A 22,531-nucleotide genomic window follows, 5' to 3' on the forward strand; every position below is an offset into this window, starting at 1 on the left:
TTTACCTGGATTTTGGCCTTTTAGCCCTCTAACAAGTTTAAGCCTGCCGTGCTCCATAGACATTCGATGCATTCATAAATCATTATTTTGAAAACATGACAAACTATCCAGGTCATAGTTATGTCAGAGGTGCTTTTCTTTGTTTTCCTTTCAAAAGGCAACTGGACTGTTTTTTTATTTCAGGAAGAATGGGAAGATGTTTCACTTCTTACCCAAGAGGTTTCATCAGTCATAATTGGATGGTGGGATGGAGGATGGACAGATTCTGACAGGATGGGAAGGGAGGGATTGTGTTTGTTTGCAGTCCTCTAGCCGTTCGCGCTCTCTCTGGGGGCATTGAGGTCACTTGGAGGTTTATCTGTGGCCTTAGTGCAGCGAAGGGCTACAAAAAAATTTACTGCCACACTGGGGGTGTGGCTTATTTTGTGGGTGTGGCTTGCTGGCCATGTGACCAAATGGAAGTGGCTTGATGATCATGTGACCGGAGGTGGCTTAAAGGTCATGTGACTGGCTTAAAGGGGGACAACTTGACATCACTCATATCAAGGGTTTAGGTTAGGTTTAGGGTGCTTGGCTTCTCCTCCCCTCAAATTCCCCTTCTATTTACTATTACTGAACATCCAAAATACACTACTTAATTCTATGTATATATGCCATGTGTGTACATACATATTACACATGGGCACATAAAAATATACATTATCTGTATATAGTGTATGTACACACATACACGCACGCACTGCTCTTCTAAAATTATACACATTCAACCTCATTTACTGCAATAGGAAAAACATACCCAGAACCCAGAAGGGAAAAAGAGAAAAAAAAATCAAATTTTTTCTAATGGTTCTGAGTACCTGACCAAAATTTTTCTCCCTGTTCTCCGTACCTGACCGTATTTGTAGGAGCCCATCACTGCTTCAGCGTCATCTGAATCAGAATGCAAATGGGAGTGGAATCTTCTTGGAACTGCTGAAAGGGTTGCATCGTAGACAGGACATAAGTAGTGTCCTATCCCTTTGCTTCTGTTGAGAGAGGACTAATATAAATGGTCTCTTTAACCCTTCTTTCAAACCTATTATTATTATTATTATTATTATTATTATTATTATTATTATTATTATTATTATGTCAGTACAACACAGCAAACGAGATCACTATGCTGGATTTCTTATTTCATCACCAGTCGGGCGCTTCCCAAGCACCTAGGACTGCGTGATGTAGCGGCGAATTATGTTTGCCGATCCCAGTAAAGCGACCTTTTGCAATTGACAGATGGAGATTTTGTCAATTCCGATGGTTTTCAAATGTCTGCTGAGATCCTTTGGCACTGCGCCCTGCATGCCAAGTACCACTGGGACCACTTTCACTGGCTTATGCAAGAGTTGTTGCAGCTCGATTTTTAGATCTTCGTTTATTATTATTGTTGTTGTTGTTGTTGTTATTATTATTTATTAGATTTGTATGCCCCCCCCTTCTCCGAAGACTCAGGGCGGATCACAGGATACAAAAGCAACACAACAACAAATATAATTAATTAAAAATTACTACTAAAATCCCATATATAATAAAATCAGTCAGCCAATTCATTCACAACCACACATTATATCTCGCGTAATGATCCCAATGATCCTCTCTATCCAAAATGTGGACTTTGCTGTCTTCAATAGAGTGACTTTTGTTTTTCAAATGCAGATGGACTGCTGAGTCTTCTCCTGAAGGCTTTGTTCTCCTAAGTTGCGCCATGCATTTGTGAAGTGGTTGCTTTGTTTCTCCAATCTTTAGATCTGCATGAGCCACAGTGGCACAGTGGTTAGAGTGCAGCACTGCAAGCGACTTCTGCTGACTGCTGGCTGCCTACAATTTGACAGTTCAAATCTCACCAATTGACTCCATCATTCCAAGGTGGGTAAAATGAGGACCCAAATTGTTGGGAGAAATATGCTGACTGTAAACCTTAGAGAGAGCTATAAAGCACTGTAAAGTGATATATAAGTCTATGTGCTATTGCTACCTTCCTTCCTTCCTTCCTTCCTTCCTTCTTACCTACCTACCTACCTACCTACCTACTGTTATAATGCAGTATTGCAGGCTAACTCTGCACACAGCCAGGAGTTCAATCCTGACTGGTTCCAGGTGGACTGAGCCTTCTATCCTTCCGAGGTGGGTAAAATAAGGACCCAGATTATTGGGGGCAATAGACTGACTCAGTAAACTGCTTAGAGAGAGCTAAAAAGCATTGTAAAGTGGTATATAAATCTAAGTGCTAATGCTCCCTCCCTCCCTCCCTCCCTCCCTTCCTTCCTTTCTATATAAGTCTAAGTGCTATTGCTATTCTACTGTATCTCCCTGCCCTGCACTGTCCTGCATATATCATATTGTCCAGTTTGTGCCTGGGTGTTTTATCCATTAAATGTAATGTAGCTTGGAATAAATTTGCAGACATTGCATTGACCGGCTCCTCCTGTCTCATTTTCTCCCTTCCAGATTGAGCAGAGTTTAGGGATGCAACATCAGGAGGCATTTTCAAGGGAACAAAGACAGTTTTCTACTTCTCCTACTGTGCTTTTTAGTCTTGGCACTAACAGAAGCTTTCCAGGTCAGTGTAGAGTCAGGAAGACATTGTAAAGAAATACAGCTATATAAAAGCAATGCAGAACTAGTGGGGAAAGGCCTTGCAATGTATACAGGAAAAAGCACAAGAGAATGCAGGAAATTTATGAGCAGTTTGACAATACAAATGGCATGAAGAAATGACATCCAAGTGCTGTTAAAGATCTTGGCAGAATGAGAAACAATCTCTATCAGCTGCCAAAAGGAATCAATGGGATTTTGCAGACAGGCGGTGCCAAAGTTGCAGAGGCCAAACCTCTGCCTCTCTTGTCTTATTGGGCATCTGGAGACTGTCTAGGTTTTGCTCCTCTTCCCTTTGTGATCCTTTTAGGGTAGAGCAGAGAAATGGCTTTCTATCTTGCCGGTCACTGTGTTTCTCCAAATTGTTCTATTTCATTGGCCCACCGTTAATTTTCTTTTCTTGGAAGTTGTCTGTACTGGTTTCACTAATGTTTGCATCTAATGGTTAGGCTCTTCTGCTGCCCTCTGACCTTCAAATAAAGGAAATAGCCAGAACTATTACAGGAATGGGGGGAAACTCTGTGGACCAACTTGTTATAGGAGGAAAAACTCCAGATTACTCCTGGCTAGATTCACACAACTACCTAGGCTAGTTTTGGTGAACCTTTTTTGGTTTGTATACTAAAAGGGGATGTATGGGTGTGGTAGCATGCGCACATGTACCCACACCCTTTCCCTCCCCCCCCCACGCATGCAAACACCCCCCTGTGCTTGAAAAATATCCCCACCCTACCCATCCCAGTGCATCACACAGGCTTCACTGAAGCCTGGTGTGGTTAAAAATTGGCCAAACGGGCAAACTGGAAGTTAAGAAAACAGACTTCCAGTTTGCCCATTGTGCTGTTTTTTGCACTCTGGAGGCTTCGAGAACTCTGAAACCGGAGTTTTTCTGTTTTTCTGAACTTCTGGTTTGCCTGCTGGGTTGTTTTTCACACTCCGGGGCTTCGGGAAGCTTCCCAGAAGCCTTGGGAGTGCGAAAAACAGCATAATGAGCAAACTGGAAGTCCATTTTTCTGAACTTCCGGTTTGCCCATTGGGCAGTTATTTGCACTCCGGGACTTCGGGGAAGCTTCAGGGAACACTTCACTTGCCATCCGATATGGCTCCGCATGTCACCCGCTGGCCTTAGTTTAACCCTTAGTTTAACCCTGAATGGATTTCCTGGAGGTTAAATAGAACATGCATGCCAGGTTTGCCATCACTGAGCTAGGCTAAAATGGGATTAGGTGGTACATTCTAGGAATTCAGTTGTAGACCTAAGATGTAGTGTGAATTACTAGTTGATCAGGTTTTTGTTGTTGTTGTTGTTGTTATTATTATTATTATTATTATTATTATTATTATTATTATTTATTAGATTCGTATGCCGCCCTTCTCCGAAGACTTGGGGCGGCTCACAAAATACAATGTAAACAATGCATAACAAATTAATTAATTAAGAATTACAAACTAAAACCTCAATATGTTAGAATCAGTCAACCAATACAGACATAATCACACTTCACATTTGGTAAACAGGGTGTGTGTGTAGTGAAGCATGTAATATGAACAGAGTGAGACCGTGCTCTGTTAGCTCAGGGAGTAGGGTGTTGGGAAAACCCAGTCTTCCATTAACCCAGTTACATCTCCTTGCTCAGTCACCATTTCATTTCTCTTCTTTTACTTCTTTTAGGCAGTGGTGGGTTGCTACCGGTTGGGCAAACTGGTACTGCCAGCGGCTGGAGGTTCCGCCCACCCACCTGGACATCATCAAAAACGCTCTGTGCCTGCGCGCTCCCATTCCCGAATCAGTAGCCAAGGTAAGAAAAACCCACTATAGTTTAGAAGACAAGGAATGATAGCTGACTAAGTTTACATAACCTAGTTATGACTAAGTTTAGCCTTCCTACGGGATAGTTGAGTCAAGTTAGTTTAACCCTGAATGGATTTATTGCAGGTTAAGTAGAAGAGTAGGCTCAGTCATTTAACCCATTTTATGCAACGTGCCCATTACACTGAATTTCCCTACTTGCTTGTTATAAAAGCAAGGCCCGTGGGGTCCAGGATTGAATAGCAATTGAAGCAATCTGGAATTAGAATTGACTGCAATGTATGTTTTTTTAAAGACATTGTTTTTGTTGTGTTGTTGATTTTATTGCTATATTTTTATTGTCGTTGTACTTATGATTACTGTTAGCTGCTCTGAATCCTTTCTGGAGTGAGTGGCATGGACAAACAAACAAACCAACAAACAACAAACAAATAAATAAATAAATAAATAAATAAATACATACATACATACATACATACCCCCAACACCACAATCCCTATGTAATCTCCCCTTTGAACAGCTTCTATTCAATTTAGAAGGACCACACAGGCAATAATTCTACTTAAGTTAATTATTTGGTCAATCATATTTATTGTCAATCTCTTTGTATCTGCTGTGTGTGTGTGTGTGTGTGTATCTGTGTATGTCAGTGGAAGGGAGTTCTGTTCTTGGAAATGAAAAATTTGGGTGTATGTTGTGTATGTGAGTGTCTATAAACATAGACCCATATGTGTGTGTGTGTATACACACACACACACACATACCGCACATTTTTCAATTCCAGGAACAGAACTCCCTTCCACAGACTATGACAAGGGCAAATGTAGGGAGTAATCTCTCCCTAGCTGTTAAATTTGAGTTTCTGATAAAAAGAACCAACATTCATTGCAAAGGTGTAAATGGTTGGCAATGTTTCTTTTCCCCAGCCCTTCTATCAAAGGGAAGATAGGAACCATGATTTTGTAGCCAGGAAGGAGATCAGTGTGTTTTCTGCCTATTGCCATACTCTGGTTGGCGAAGCAAACTAGAAAACACAGTGGTGCTGATTGCTAACTAGGTTTAGAGGCAGACTGCAGTCTGCGAGACTCAAAAGCAGCATAATAGAGGCATTGTTTATGATGTACATTATTTATTATATTACTCACTGGCGCAACAGGCCTGGCAGGTTTATTATAGGATTCTGCAAAATCTGGTTCCATTGTCTGAGCGCGGCAGTGAAATAAGAATTGAGAAGATGTGCTGTGACAATCTTACATAATTCCGTATGTGCCAGGGATTTGCATGTGCAAATCAACAACTCAGTTGCATTTGATTTATTTGTGTGTACAGACGAACTCATTGAGACAGGAGGTAGACAGGCTGTGGACAAGGATGTCAACTCTGTGTTTATGGGTTAAGTTAAACACAATAATAATAATAATAATAATAACAACAACAACAACAACAACAACAATAATAATAATAATAATAATAATAATAATAATAATAATAATTTGTTAGATTTGTATGGCGCCCCTCTCTGCAGACTCGGGGCAGCTCACAACAGCAATAGTAACAATATAACAATGTAACAAATCTAATATTTTAAAAACATCTAAAAAACCCGTCATTAAAACCACACAACACAAGCATACCATACATAAAACTATATAAGCCTGGGGGAGATATCTCAATTCCCCCATGCCTGGCGATAAAGGTAGGTCTTAAGCAATTTACGAAAGACAAGGAGGGTGGGGGCAGTTCTAATCTCTGGGGGGAGTTGATTCCAGAGGGCCAGGGCCGCCACAGAGAAGGCTCTTCCCCTGGGGCCTGCCAGATGATATTGTTTAGTCAACGGGACCCGGAGAAGGCAACTCTGTGGGACCTTATCAGCCACTGGGATTCGTGCGGCAGAAGACGGTTCAGGAGGTATTCTGGTCCGATGCCATGTAGGGCTTTATTGGTCATTACCAACACTTTGAATTGTGACCGGAAACTGATCGGCAGCCAATGCAAGCCACGGAGAGTTGCAGAGACGTGAGTGAACCTAGGTAACCCCCACAATAGCTCTCGCAGCCGCATTCTACACGATCTGAAGTTTCCGAAGCATCGGGGGCACAGGGATACATACACATTTCCATTTTCACTACTGGAGCCCCAATGCCAGCCGTACCGGCTTCAACCCATTACTGATACCATCTCTTGCCATGAAGTTGCTACAGAGGTGGAATTCAGAAGGTTCTGACCAGTTCTGGAGAACCAGTAGTGGAAATTCTGAGTAGTTCAGAGAACCAATAAATACCACCTTTGACTGGCCCTGCCCTATCTTTTCTCTGCCTTCTGAGTCCCAGCTGATCGGGAGAAAATGGGGATTTTGCAGTAACTTCCTCTGCCACGCCCACCAAGCCATACCACGCCCACCAAGTCACACCCACAGAACCAGTAGTAAAAAAAGTTGAAGCCCATCACTCTGTTGCTGCATCTCTAGCAACCTGCTACAAAAGAATGAGAGTCTAAGCTGCAGATGTTGCTTCCCCAATGCTACCCAATTCTAGCTTAAAAGGCCTATTATGGGTTGTTTAACAAACCATGACCTAGAGGGAAGGATGGACGGACCAAGTCAAAACACTAGGTTTATGTGGGGTCCTTGGTGCTCTCTTGAGCTTAGTTGTTTTCTTGTAGATGTTTCATTACCTAACTAATTAACATCATAAGTTAGAAACATAGAACCATAGAAGTCTGACGGCAGAAAAAGAGCTCATGGTCCATCTAGTCTGCCCTTATACTATTTCCTGTATTTTATCTTAGGATGGATATATGTTTATCCCAGGCATGTTTAAATTCAGTTACTGTGGATTTATCTACCACGTCTGCTGGAAGTTTGTTCCAAGGATCTACTACTCTTTCAGTAAAATAATATTTTGTCATGTTGCTTTTGATCTTTCCCCCAACTAACTTCAGATTGTGTCCCCTTGTTCTTGTGTTCACTTTCCTATTAAAAACACTTCCCTCCTGGACCTTATTTAACCCTTTAACATATTTAAATGTTTCTATCATGTCCCCCCTTTTCCTTCTGTCCTCCAGACTATACAGATTGAGTTCATTAAGTCTTTCCTGATACGTTTTATGCTTAAGACCTTCCACCATTCTTGTAGCCCGTCTTTGGACCCGTTCAATTTTGTCAATATCTTTTTGTAGGTGAGGTCTCCAGAACTGAACACAGTATTCCAAATGTGGTCTCACCAGCGCTCTATATGAGGGGATCACAATCTCCCTCTTCCTGCTTGTTATACCTCTAGCTATGCAGCCAAGCATCCTGCTTGCTTTCCCTACCGCCTGACTGCACTGTTCACCCATTTTGAGACTGTCAGAAATCACTACCCTTAAATCCTTCTCTTTTGAACCTTTTGCTAATGCAGAACTGCCAATACAATACTCAGATTGAGGATTCCTTTTCCCCAAGTGCATTATTTTACATTTGGAAACATTAAACTGCAAATTAATAGAAAAGAATGGGACTTCTAGCATTGATGGTGTTACCTAGTTGGATAATGAAACATCTGCAAGAAAGCAACCAAGTTTACAGATCGCCAAGGAGCCTACAGTTCAACAAATAATCTCTTGTATTATTAAGATTGATTGGTAGCTTTCAGCCCAAGAGATATGTGTGACCCAAACAATCCCTTCAAACATATCAATGATCAGTTAGAATTAATTACCTGCTCCCTCTCGGGTGGCTTACTACTGGGAGTCACAAAGTGGGATTGCAATTAAGAGGAGGGGGCACCTATTATTGCAGTTGATGACTGAGAGAATAGGACTTGGGACTGAAAAGAAATCTGCCTAGTCTCAAATAAGAGACAACATGGTGGAATAAGCTTTAGACCTGCAATTTGCAATCCAAACTTTTGGCTGTGTATTGTTTAAAAGCTGAATATCTGAAGAAACTCGTCAAGGGGATAAGCCTGGAAACTGGAAATATTGAACAGGAGTTTAGCTTTGCTGAAGGCATCTTTCTTGTACTGTAAGCTATAGTTTAATGAAGACACTCATAGCCCATGTCACCCTAAGCCAGGGATGTCAAACTCAAGGCGCAGGGGGTGGATCCAGCCCATGGGCTGCTTAGATCTGGCCCGCGTGGCCACCCTGGAAACAGCAAGGACCAGCCTGCAGTGCCTCGGCCCTCCCAGGCCCTGTTTTTGGCTGCAATGGTCTCCTGGCAGCTGTTTTCACTGGCAGAGAGCTGCAGGAGGCTGTCATGGCCAAAAGTGGGTCTGGAGGGCACCCATAGCCCACCTAAGCTCTGTTTTCGCTGGGAGAGGGCTGCAGGAGGCTGTTCTGCCTGAAAGTGGAGATCAGAAGCCCATTTTCGCTGGCAGAGTGCTCGCGTTGCCACAAACGCCCTCGATACGAGTTATGTCAAGCTGGTCACGCCCACCTTGGCCATGCCCATCCCAGCTCCATGAGGTCAAACACAATCCTGATGTGGTCCTCAGTGAAATAAGAGTTTGACACCCTTGTTCTATGCCACCAATCAATTTTTGCAAACTCCAGCAGTAGGTACATGCTCAAACTAGACACAGCAGGTCTTAGTCTACAGTCAGCATTCAATTGTAATTGTACCACCTGGGTTTAGATTACACCCTCTGTTATCAGCTGATGTGCAAAACCCACCCATTATTAGCAGAGTCGGAAGATAATTTCTGCTGGGTTTTTATTGAGTAAGTTGCTGTATAGCTTCCTTTGGAAGCTTGTTGTCAACCAAAACATGCAGGCATCACTGTTTGTTAAATGATAATGCCAGGCAAAGAGCCAAGCAAAGCTACTTTTTAGATCTTTTGCTTATCCTCAAAGAGTCTGTACTAGATGTCTAATAGAGTCCTTGAGATGAAGAGTTTTATCAAAGCAAAGATGCAGAATCAGCATATTCTACATTTCAAGATTTGCCACGTTTGGGTTTAAAAAAAAAAAAGGTTGGCAGAGCTACAGAAGTCAAAAGAAGATATATGTGGCATGATTGGGATTTAATTTAGGCGATTCATTTTAATTGATTTAATAACTACTTTTCAACCTATTGATGAATATCTTTATGTTAGGCGAACTCCAACACAGGTGTGTTCTTAATTGCAAATACGTTGATGGCATCTTGAGATCTTCTACAACTTTAGCATTATTTTGACATGTGGGAAGATCTCAAAGTGCCATCTGCATAGTCAGAATAAGTAAGGCACCCATGTGAAGTTTCTGTTAATGTGAAAATTATTTTAAATTTTATTTGTTTTATTTATTTATTAGATCTGTATGCCGTCCCTCTCCACAGACTCGGGGGGAGGGGGCAAAAGGTGACAAGATGTCATTTTTTTTTTGACATGGCTGTTTTCATCATGGCCCTTAGGAGCTGGGAAATTAGATAAGGTGCCGTAGTGCCATAGTAATGTTAATATACAAAAGCCTGGTTTTTAGTTGCCTTAGATGTTGTAAAATGACAACAAATTGTTAGTTTAATTATCATTCCTTGCAGGAAGAAATTTTTGAAAATTCTTCGTATCTCAGCTGGGAGAAAAGATTATTTTTCTTTGCCATTGCATACTACAAAATATTTCAGGTCAAGTGGCAGTAGTTAGCATATTACTGCAAAATCAGAACAGAAGCTTAAGGAAATCAAAAATAAGATTTCATTTTTCCCTATTTTCAGCAAGACGTCCATAAAAACCTTTCAGTTTTTTTTAAAAAAATAGATCTTATTGTTTTCTCTCTGAACAGGCTTAAATACCACTTTATAATGTATTGCTTGCTTGCTTGCTTGCTTGCTTGCTTGCTTGCTTGCTTGCTTGCTCGCTCGCTCACTTGTTCATTTGTTTGTTTGTTTGTTTGTTTGTTTGTTTGTTTGTTTGTTTGTTCGTCCGTTCGTTCGTTCATTCATTCATTCATTCATTCATTCATTGTCAAGCAAGTTTTAGGTAACAAATATAGATATAAACATGGAATGGATGAATACATGAAATGAATACAAATTAGGGACATTAGGACAGAGACAGTAGGCTTACGCATGCCCCTTCCAGGCCTTTTAAATGCCTCCAGATTTGCTGTGATATAAAAAATATGACTCTAAAAAGAATGCAGAATTTCCTACCCAGTTGAAAGTTCACACCCCTTGTCCCCCACCCACAAACTTGTCACATTGCCCACTCAGATTGTGCCAGCATGGCAAGCCGTTCCTCCGCTTCCGCCCAGGTGGGTGGGCATAGGATGGCCTTGAACCCCTCGAAAGAATGCTTTGTGGCTGCACCTGTTCCCTCATGAAAAACAAGCTTGTGGTTGGGGGACAACTTTCAATTGGGTGGGAAACTTAGATTCGGGCTTCCCAGTGTAGGTGCCAAGAGGGGTCTGTCAATAAATTGGAACTTTGAGGAGTACTCTTTGACTTGGACTATGATTTAGGTTGGATGCTACCTGGAACCTTGACAATTAACCTGAATCTGAGTTTACCCCCGAGTTGAAAGTTCACATCTCTTGTCCCCCGCCCACAAAAATCTGCTTCTTCATGAAAATCACCCCTCCCAAGTCCCGTAAACATCAGGCCTTCTATAGATAGTATGGCAAAGCCGCTAATTTATGACCAACTTTTGCACCGGCTTGACAATGTCATAGAGCAGGGGTGTCAAACTGGCAATCTACGGGCCGGATGTGTCACACATAGGCCATGCCCACCCCAGCTCTGTTAATGGGGAAAACACCGTGAAACATCATGTGACGGCAACAGGATGCGGCGAGTTTGGCACCCATGTCATAGAACGTTTATCCAGCCAGGAGTATAGAGGGAAAACTCCATTTTAATAGCAAAATGACCACCTGCCTTTGCGGAGAGCTGAGGATGAAGCAGAGGTGACATTACAAGAACACAATAGATGTGGTGGCATTTCTGTGCTGTTCACACAAGGGGAAAGTCCTGAACCTGTTTATAGACCAGGTCACATTCATAATTCAGGATGTGCATAACTTTGCACACCTGTGACTGTTCCTCCCGTTGTTAGTGGGGGTTGGAGGTGTTGCCATCCTTACATTTTATCTTTAGACGTGTGTCACTTTCTTTTGTCACAAAGTCCTGATGCATCAATTTACCACAACTGTGTCCTAATCTCCTTTGGAAGAAAAGGAAGACGAAAGAAAGAAAATTTGGGTGGTGTTCCTCATGTCTTTATCTCAGCTATAAAAATTATTTTGGTGAGGTAAGTTAGACTAGGAAGGGTAAGAATGTCTAAGATTTAGGCAAGAGGAGGTAGGCGGTTTCCTCAATTATAGCTGACGCAGCAGAGGGCTTTTTAAATAATCCTTTCTAATGCCTTTCTCAACAAAGGAAGAGCATGTGCATCATATTAAGCACCAACCATTAGCACCATCTTTCTGTATGAGCCCATTAGGCATTTTTTAGAAAATGCAAAAAAGGTGGTCAGAAGTCGGTCTGTGGTTTGGAAGCGCACTAACTTGCCTCCAGTGAAAAATACAAAAGTAAAGTGGAAAGTTCTTAGAACTGGTAGCACTAGTGATGGGAAGCTTCACCCACCCGCCAGGGCGCTTCTGCACATGTGCAGAAGCATCATGCATTCATGCGTGCGCACAAACCGGTAGTAAAGGGTTTTATAATCCACTACTGGTGTGCCCACCTCATCTTGACATCGTATTATTATTATTTATTTTATTATTTATTAGATTTGTATGCCGCCTATCTCCGAAGACTTGGGGCGGCTCACAACAGTAATAAAAACAGTATAACAATGGGACAAATCTAATGATAAAAATATATAAAAACCCCAATAATTAAAAACCATACAGCACATACACATCAAACATGAAATATAAAAAGCCTGGGGGAGATGCCTTAGTTCCCCCATGCCTTGTGATATAGGTGGGTCTTGAGTAACTTGCGAAAGACAAGGAGGGTGGGGGCCGTTCTAATCTCCGGGGGGAGTTGATTCCAGAAGGCAGGGGCCACCACAGAGAAGGCTCTTCCCCTGGGACCCGCCAAATGACATTGTTTGGTCGACGGGGCCCGGAGAAGGCCAACTCTGTGGGACCTTATTCGTGCGGTAGAAGGCGGTTCCGGAGGTATTCTGGTCCAATGCCATGTAGGGCTTTATTTGGTGAACACTCAATAGCACAGCTATTTTGGATAAAACAATATGTAATCAGGACAACCGTCTCCGGTCAAATCAAATCAAGTTTATTACAGTCATAGACCAGAGACCAGAACAAATAATTCATTTGATTTGATTTGATTCATCTCCAGTCTCAATTGTCCCACCCAGTGTGGCCATGGTCATCCCAGGAAAAAAAATCTGGTTCTACCCCATTTCTACAGAGTAATTACTGGGTCTCTCATCTGCACCTCTATAACTGTCTGGTTTGGTTCTGCAACCCAACAAGACAGATACAGCCTTCCATTGGGGATCTGTATAGTACACGAGTCAAAAAGAGGGCCACAAAAATATTTACTAACTCCTTGTATCCTGGACATAAACTGTTTCAACTCTTACCCTCAAGACAACACTATACAGTATTGCACACCAAGACAATTAGATACAAGAACAGTTTTTCCCCAAATGCCATCACTCTGCTGAACAAATAATTCCCTCAACACTGTCAAACTATTAACTAAGTCTGCACTACTATTACTACTAATTTTTTCTCATCATTTCTATCACCCATTTCTTCCAACTTATGATTGTAACTTGTTGCTTGTATCCCTAAGATTTTTATTAATATTGATTGTTTCCTGATTGCTTATTTGACCCCCATGCCAATCATTGTGTTGTACCTTATGATTCTTGACAAATGTATATTTTCTTTTATGTACACTGAGAGCATATGCACCAAGACAAATCCCTTGTGTGTCCAATCACACTTGGCCAATAAAGAATTCTATTCTATTGAAAAACTCCATTGGGGCCCAGATCAGAGAGTTGGTGGGGCATGAAATGTTTAATTCTTCCTGGAGGAGGCGTGACAGAAAATAACCGAGAAGCACCTAGTACCCACATCCATTCATTGTATGATTTAGCCTCCACACCATTTTTTTAAAAAGTCATTTTAGTTTTAGAAACATAGAAACATAGAAGACTGACCGCAGAAAAAGACCTCATGGTCCATCTAGTCTGCCCTTATACTATTTCCTGTATTTTATCTTACAATGGATGTATGTTTATCCCAGGCATGTTTCAATTCAGTTACTGTGGATTTACCAACCACGTATGCTGGAAGGATCTACTATTCTTTCAGTAAAATAATATTTTCTCATGTTGTTTCTGATCTTTCCCCCAACTAACTTCAGATTGCGTCCCCTTGTTCTTGTGTTCACTTTCCTATTAAAAACACTTCCCTCCTGAACCTTATTTAACCCTTTAACATATTTAAATGTTTCGATCATGTCCCCCCTTTTCCTTCTGTCCTCCAGACTATACAGATTGAGTTCATTAAGTCTTTCCTGCTTAAGACCTTCCACCATTCTTGTAGTCCGTCTTTGGACCTGTTCAATTTTGTCAATATCTTTTTGTAGGTGAGGTCTCCAGAACTGAACACAGTACTGTATTCCAAATGTGGTCTCACCAGCCCTCTATATAAGGGGATCACAATCTCCCTCTTCCTGCTTGTTATACCTCTAGCTATGCAGCCAAGCATCCTACTTGCTTTTCCTACCGCCCGACCACACTGCTCACCCATTTTGAGATTGTCAGAAATCACTACCCCTAAATCCTTCTCTTCTGAAGTTTTTGCTAACACAGAACTGCCAATGCAATACTCAGATTGAGGATCCCTTTTCCCCAAGTGCATTATTTTACATTTGGAAACATTAAACTGCAGTTTCCATTGCTTTGACCATTTATCTAGTAAAGCTAAATCATTTACCATATTACACACCCCTCCAGGAATATCAACCCTATTGCACACTTTAGAGTCATCGGCAAATAGGCAAACCTTCCCTACCAAACCTTCTCCTATGTCACTCACAAACATATGAAAAAGAATAGGACCCAGAACAGACCCTTGTGGCACACCACTTGTAACCTGTCTCTGCTCAGAATACTCGCCATTAACAATAACTCTCTGATGTCTGTGCTTCAGCCAGCTTGAAATTTTGTTCAGATATATATCCTATTTTTCTTCCAAAGCTCTTAAGGAAGCTCTAAGTTCTTCCATGGTTCTAGAACAATGTTGTCACTTCTAAGCTGCACCAAGGGGAAGAATTAAAATAAAAAGCATATAATGGCATCCTGTTGTTGAAGTCAGATGCCCCATAAACAGTCTCCAATCAGAGGCACTTAAAACCCAACAGTAGTTTGATGAAGTCTCTTTACAAAAGTATGTTGCAGCTAAATTGCTTCTCTTGTGGCCAGAAGTCAACAACTACTGAAAACAACATACAGGAACTGAAGAGACTTAATAGGCAATCTTGAGCAAGTATCTTCACCCAGCCTTTTGCGCAACACTTTATATAATCAACACAGATGATCACAGGACTGTGTGCAATCAACCAAACAACCCATATCTTTATATGATCTGTCAGGATTGCAATTGGGGTTATCTGTTTATTATTTTGGTGCTTAACTTCCTAAATCTGATAACCAAAGTGAAACATTACAAATACTGTATTGAAATACTTTTAATACATGCGTACACATATTTATCAACATTTGTTTTTAAAGTTGGGTTTCATTATGTGACCTCACATTCCCTCAAGTCTGTTGTCTTCCTAAACAGAGTTGTTAACTATCATTTCAAATTCAGCCGGATTTTATATTGTTTCCAATGTTATTTTCTTCTTATTTCCAACAAATTAGTTTTAGAAACATAGAAACATAGAAGACTGATGGCAGAAAAAGACCTCATGGTCCATCTAGTCTGCCCTTATACTATTTCCTGTATTCTATCTTAGGATGGATATATGTTTATCCCAGACATGATTAAATTCAGTTACTGTGGATTTACCAACCACGTTTGCTGGAAATTTGTTTCAAGCATCTACTACTCTTTCAGTAAAATAATATTTTCTCACGTTGCTTCTGATCTTTCCCCCAACTAACCTCAGATTGTGCCCCCTTGTTCCATCCCCCTTGTTTTCTTTCAACTTTACCTACTTATGTTCAGGTATGTCAAATATCAGTTCAGTGGGATTACATAATATTTGGCTGATTTAACAGAAGTGAGATGGATCACTTTATTTTTATAAGCAACCTGTTCAAGTAAAATTCTCACTTAAATACAAGCTTTGCATCCAGCAAACTTGACAATTAGCGGTGACCAACCAATTTGATTTGACCCAGAATAAATGAAAAAACCTCCCACATGATATTCCTTAAGGCATGTAAGGCAAAATCTTTCAGTTAACTTACAGTACTCTTCACTTGAACAAGTATGTTATATATATTAGTAGTGCAGAATTTCCATCATAAGTCATTGAAATCATCATGTGCCTGTATCTGATTTTGTGAACATTTTATAACATGAGGAGGGGACTGTTATAATCTATGCAAGTGTGAATTTAGATTATAAGGGCTTTTAGCTCTGGACCACTGTTACATTAAATCAAGGACTATTTGTATTTTAAGACGTATAATCCAGCAAGCAGTTGAAAACACAATTCTTTCTTTAAGACTGGAACGCCAAATTCAAGATCAAACATACCCATTGGGTAATTTTTGCAATAGCATGGTAAAGTTCAGAAGCAAAGTTATCAAGCTATGTTCAAAAGTACCGGGATTCCCTGAAAATAAGTCCCTGTCTTATATTTTTTTTGAACCCTGAAATAAGCACCTGCCCTTATTGCCATGCACTTAAAAGCCCAATTGGGCTTATTATCAGGGGATGTCTTATTTTGGGGGAAACAGGATAATGATATCACTTTTGCTCCTCCTCATTATTATTATTATTATTATTATTATTAATTCGATTTTTATGCCTCCCTTCTCCTTAGACTCAGGGCGGCTTACAACATGTTAGCAATAGCACTTTTTAACAGAGCAGGCATATTGCCACCATAATCTGGGTCCTCATTTTACCTACCTCGGAAGGATGGAAGGCTGAGTCAACCTGAGTCACTCCTTGTCAGGCCGGCCCCAACTTGGACGTTAGGAAAGAAAGGCCCTCGACTCCATTGGTAGTGAAAGATAGTATAACTTTTACTGAAGCCAAGTGGTTACAGGCAGTATTGGGTTGCAACCCAGTACGGGCCACGCTGCGCACCGGTAGCAAAAATGGAGCTGCGTGCACAGCTCAGGGTGATGCGCATGTGGGTGAGATTTCAGCAATTTTTCTGCACATGCGTGGAAGCAAATAATGGACAAAATCTTGCATGTTCATGCATCCCCTCGCAAGATTTTGCTTCTTGCACATGCACATAAGCAAAATCTCATTTGGAGAGATGCATGCGCGCATCGCACTGGTAGTGGCGGGAATGGCAACCCCTGCCTGGTTACACAGTAGCAAAGCTGGATCTGATTTGATTTGATTCACAGGAACTAAGCCAGGATGTAGAATACCTGTTGCATGGATCTGTTTATGGTGGTTACAGTTTAGAAGGATTGGCTAAAGTAATCTAAGGGTGACTCTGATTCATATTAAATGCTTGTTTATTTTGAATGTTGCTTGCTGTTGTGTGTGAGGCTAGCCACCATGCCTTATAAATCCTGTTTTTATAGCGCATTGTGATATAAAAGCCTGCTTTATGACTGCTTGAATTCAGCTAATATTTTGATATCATCCTGTCCTACAGAGAGAAATGATACCCGAGTTTTCCCTTGACAAGGAACCTGATACAATGCAAAGAGATTATAATCAGCATGTCATAGCTTAATCCTTCCCTTTTGATTTTAATTTTGCTTTGTGTTCTGCCTCATTTAGAACTCCATAAATGTTTTTTGACAATGTGTCAAAGTGAAAGAGAAAGTATTTTGAAAACTGCTGTCACGTTTTCAATTTAGATTTGCCTCTTCAATTATTTTGATGAATTCAAAAACATCTAATATATATTTGCTACAGAGATTCCCATGGGTGGGGTGGGATAAAAATCCATCTAGGTTTACCACAAGCCTTCCTGTTTCTTTTAGATCAGCCTCCTCAACTTGATCATCTCTACATGTTTACAAGTAGAAGTCCTTCAACCAGTTTGGCCAGGCTGGTTGGGGTTACGGGAGATGAATATACTGTATCTGAAAGGCACCAGATTTGCCTTTGAGATGATCAGCCTACCTAAAATCAACTCAGTCCCCGGTCAACACATGCTAAGTAGTATTTTAAAATCTTGTCCATGGTAATATTCATCCTTAAATACTATGTTCATTAAACTTGAAGGTTATCAATGGCAACATATTGGCTAAGCTTCCTCATTGCCTAAGATCTACGAGAATCACCCAGAAAGTAATGCACCACATTTTTTTTCTTCAACAATTATTTATTGAACAGAATGAAACTTACACATAAGAAAGAATGATGTTTCTTCTACATTCGATATTTTTCCACGTAATCTCCGTCCCATTCTATGGCCTTCCTCCAGCGAGACACAAGGGCATGTATGCCCTGTCGGTACCACTCCATGTTCTGGTCACAAAGCCACTTCCGCACGTTGCAAATCACCTCTTCGTCATCCTCAAAACGTCTTCCACGACTAACCGTACTTCTGTCAACTGCAGATTCTCCATAAACTGTACACAAACGTTTGTGAATGTTGCGAACAGTTTCTTTCTCCGCAGTGAGAAATTCAATGACGACATGCTGTTTGTAATGTACATCACTTACAGACGCCACTTCGAAACACTGCTGCAGCTACGCTATGTGTCTGAAGAAACACAAAATTTACACATGCACTCCTGACAATTCAAATAATGTATATCTAAAGTTTCGCATTCATACCATTACTATAGGCCAGTGATGGCAAACCTTTTTTCCCTTGGGTGCTGAAAGAGCATGTGTGTATGCTATCGCGCATGCCTAAGTGCCCACACCCATAATTCAATCCCTGGGGAAGGCGAAAACAGCTTCCCCTGTCCTCTGGAGGCCTTCTGGAGGCTGGAAATGGCTTGTTTCTCAACTTCTGGTGGGCCCAGTAGGCTCGTGTTTTGATTTCCACAGGCTCCAAAGGCTTCCCTGGAGCCAGGGGAGGGTAGAAACACCCTCCGTCATCTCCCTGGAGGCTCTCTGGAAGCCAAAAACACTTTCCCAGAGCCTCTGTGTGTGCCAAAAATCAACTGGCCGGCACACACATGGGCATGTTGGAGCTGAGCTAGGGCAATGGCTCATGTGCCAGCAGATATGGCTCCGTGTGCCACCTGTGGCACCCATGCCACAGGTTCGCCATCACTGCTGTAGACTGAGAAAAAAAAATGTGGTGCATTACTTTCTGGGTGACCATCGTATTTTGTTTAGACATTGTTTTGAATTTTAGAAAATTAGATTTGTGTAACCCTAATAAAGTAAACCACAAAGAAAGAATCCATAACTTTTTTTTTTACGTCACGTCAACCATCTTTGGCCTTTGAGAAGGGGACCAGTTGATGTAATTCAACAAGTAGATGGGGCTAGATTTAAAGAAAGTAAGCAAGCTCAGGAATAAATATACATTTCATTTAACATTAATTAAGAAGGCATTAATTTCACAGAATGTGCTTTCCCACGTGTTTAATAATTTCCTTCCTTCATCATTAGAATCAGTCTGCTGGGAACGTCTTCAGAGTTTCTCACACTGGGCCACTTTTAAGATGTGTGGACCTCACCTGTGAGTGGGGAATTCTGTATTTTGAAGTCCACCCCAACTTAAAATGGCCAAGTGTAAGAAACACTGTTCAACAAAATCAATGCTATACGTGGCATCCAGGAAGATTACTTCCGGGACTGCCTTCTACCATGTGAGTCTCAGCAAAGTTGGCCTTCTCCAGTTCCGTCAGCCAGACAATGTCACTTGGCAGGGCCCTAGGGTAAGAGCCTTCTCTGTGGGGAGCCCGGCCCTCTGGAATCAGCTCCCACTGGAGATTTGCACTTCCCCCACCCTTCTTGCCTTCCGTAAGAGTCTTAACACTCACCAATATCGCCAGGCTTGGGGCAATTGGGTCTCAGCCCCCTGGCCAACGAAATGAGATATATGTTGTATGATTGAACTGGTATTATTGTTTTAAAATATTGGATTTTTCTATTGTAATTTCAAATTTAATTAGATTTGCCATTGCACTGTATTGTTACATGCTATTAGCCACCCCGAGTCCTCAGAGAAGGGTGGCATACAAATCTAATAAATAGATAAATAAATAAATGCTCAAAGGTGCTATATAGTGGTGTACTGTGGGAAATTACAATGTCAGCTCTCAACCTTATTAAGATAAACTGATTCCATGCAAGATCCTTGTCCTAGGATTGTGATTATCCTGAAGAAATTCCCAGCAAACAATCTGAGTCACGTCAAAATGCCTTATTTCAGGAACACCCTGTTTCTCCTGGACATTTATGTCTGACCATCTTGATCTGGATCAGTTTTGGCACGTAGTTTCCATTTCCATTGCCCCTTCCTAACTCTCAGGGCCAAGTGCTTAAGCTTCAAAGTCAGGATGTGGCCAGAATTCAAATCAATGAAACCGCTCCAGAAGTTGTACCAGACACCAATATCCTGGAAGAAATTGACTGCAGATTACAATCAGGGTGAAGCTGGCGATGCACTGTCACTTGTATAAAAGGGTGTGGGTGTGTTTGTGAAGCAAGGCAAGCCTCTCTAATTTCCCTGTTGGGTTAATCTGCTTAACCCCACATCTGGTGCTATTGTGATGACTGAGCCAGCCGGTAACACACAGCCATTAACCTGCATGAATAAAACAGGAAGATTTGATTCTCCTCCTGACCCAAATACCAGCCTGCCTTTCCATTAGAAGTAATTTTATGTGTGATGTTTTTCAGCTCTGCGAAAACAAAAACACCACCAACCCTTGGCCACGTGTGATGCCTCTGTTTAAAATTGACATCGGCTCTGTTTTGTGTGTAATGATAAACTGGAATGCTTGGACCTGATAGCTAAAGCTTAGCAAAATGATAATAATGTAATGGTAATCGTTCCCAATTTTTTCCCAATTTTCTTTGCCCAGAAATTTGGGGTCGTGACATATACCGAAGAAGGCATGGAGAAGCAAAGTGTATTTTACTGCAAATACTGTCATTGATGCAGAAAATATACCAGTCAGTAATGGGCTACTGCTCCTGGGGGGGGGGGCGATGACACAGTGGTGGTAGTGCATTTATGCACTATTTATTGAATACTTAATCATTTTTATTGTCCTTCCTTCTCTACTACCTTAGTATGATCCTTAATTGCTTTTCAAATAGGAAATAATTAAATAGTATGTGTTTACCCATGATTTTAATCATTAGAACTGAACTTTTATAGCAATTAAAGAAAATTGAACTACTTGCCTAATCTGTTATCATGCTAAACCTTGTGGGTTCAGTACAAAACCTTACAATGTTACTGTGCTCCTCAACATATAATGCTGTCTAAACTTATCTTGGTTGTCAAGCCACTCCCACCTGGTCACATGGCCGGCAAGTCAGTCCTACCTGATCACATGACCATCAATCCACACCCACACAATAAGCCATGCCTACAGTGTGGTAGAAATTTTTTTTGCAGCCCGTCACTGATACCAGTTATTTCCCACTGTATGCCAGTGATGGGATCTGAACAGAGAGGCCTATGGCAAAAAAAAGGCGAGAAACATTGTTATGAAGTGTGAGCGTCTGTAAGTTCAATTCCCAGGAGAGAGCTTGAATCTCACAGAACAACATCTGGCTACCCAAATCCCAGGAGTCCCAATAAGGACAGAACTGGATATGTGGTGTCTCCTGGTTGTCCGCTTACCAGAGGTTGAGTTTGAAATGTTTGCAACTTGACGCATTTCAAACTCAAAATGCCACCTTTGGATTTCAACCATCTGATCCAATGGTACAGAGGGTGGCTTTAAAGGACGGAGGGAAGATCCATTACCAAGGCAACGATCAGATGAACCTAGATGAGTCCCGACTAAGAAAGAGCCTTATGAAAATGCTTTATCAGTTCTTCCTTTCAGTTCTTTAATCTGTAAGTGGGTAGGATCCTTCCTAAAGGCAAGGGATCCTTTACATGTAGAAAGAAACAAGAGAAAGCTGAGGCTAACATAGTCTGGAAGTTGAGTCATGTCAATTGGACTTCTTTTCCTTTTGGCTTTAGACATTTGGCTGCTTAAGCCAAAAAGAAAAGAAGTCCAGTTGCCATAATTCAACTTCCCGACAACACTACCTAGATGACTGAGAACCTTCATAGATGACTAGAAGTTCTAAGCATACCTATCTGATAGGAAGAATAGGGCTTATGACATTAGAGGCATCGGTAGAGTCTAACCCAGCAGAAAGTTCTCTGTTTAACATTCCAGTTTTGCAAACAGCTCAATGCAAGCTGCATTAGTTGCTGATTGGTCTCCGAACCCAAGTGTTGGTCATGACCTATAAAGCCCTACATGGCTTAGGACCAGATTACTTACGGGACCGCCTTCTGCTGCATAAATCCCAGCAGCCAGTCAAATCCCATAGAGTTGGCCTTTTCCAGGTCCCGTCAGGTAAACAATTCAGGCTGGCGCGACCTAGGGATAGAGCCTTCTCTATGGCGGCCCCAGCCCTTTGGAATCAACTCCCTCCAGAGATTTGTATCGCCCCACTCTCCTGGCCTTTCGCAAGGTCTTAAAAACTCACCTTTTCCAACAGGCTTGGAGCTGTTGAGCACTGCCATCCTGCTCTGGCCGAATGTATCATTGTGATGGAATGATTATGGATGAGTATTTTAATAAACTGAAGTTGTAGACTAGTTTTAATGTCGGGTTTCTAACATGCTCTATTTTTGTATTCATCCTTGTGTTGTAAGCCGCCCTTGAGCCTTATGGAGAAGGCCAGCCTAGAAATCCAAATTAAAAATAAATAAAATAAATGTCCTAAGTATCTCCACACAGGTTCCACTGTGACTTATTTGGAATAAACCGGGCAAACCAAGATAGCTTCTGTTTATACCTTCTGTCTAGAAGTAAAAGGCATTGAACTCAATAGATCATACTT

At 41.3% G+C, this 22,531-nt stretch overlaps 1 protein-coding gene across 1 annotated transcript in view; it reads right to left on the reverse strand.

The window, feature by feature from the left end:
- Positions 1–22,211, reverse strand: part of PKD1L3 (polycystin 1 like 3, transient receptor potential channel interacting) — a 107,086-nt gene extending 84,875 nt beyond the window's left edge. The window contains exon 1 of the mRNA XM_070761645.1: positions 22,175–22,211. Coding sequence (XP_070617746.1) covers positions 22,175–22,211 — 37 coding nt within the window. The remainder of the gene's footprint in view (positions 1–22,174) is intronic.
- Between the last annotated feature and the right edge of the window lie 320 nt (positions 22,212–22,531).

Source organism: Erythrolamprus reginae, chromosome 9 (genome assembly GCF_031021105.1).
Source record: "Erythrolamprus reginae isolate rEryReg1 chromosome 9, rEryReg1.hap1, whole genome shotgun sequence".
NCBI lineage: Eukaryota > Metazoa > Chordata > Lepidosauria > Squamata > Dipsadidae > Erythrolamprus > Erythrolamprus reginae.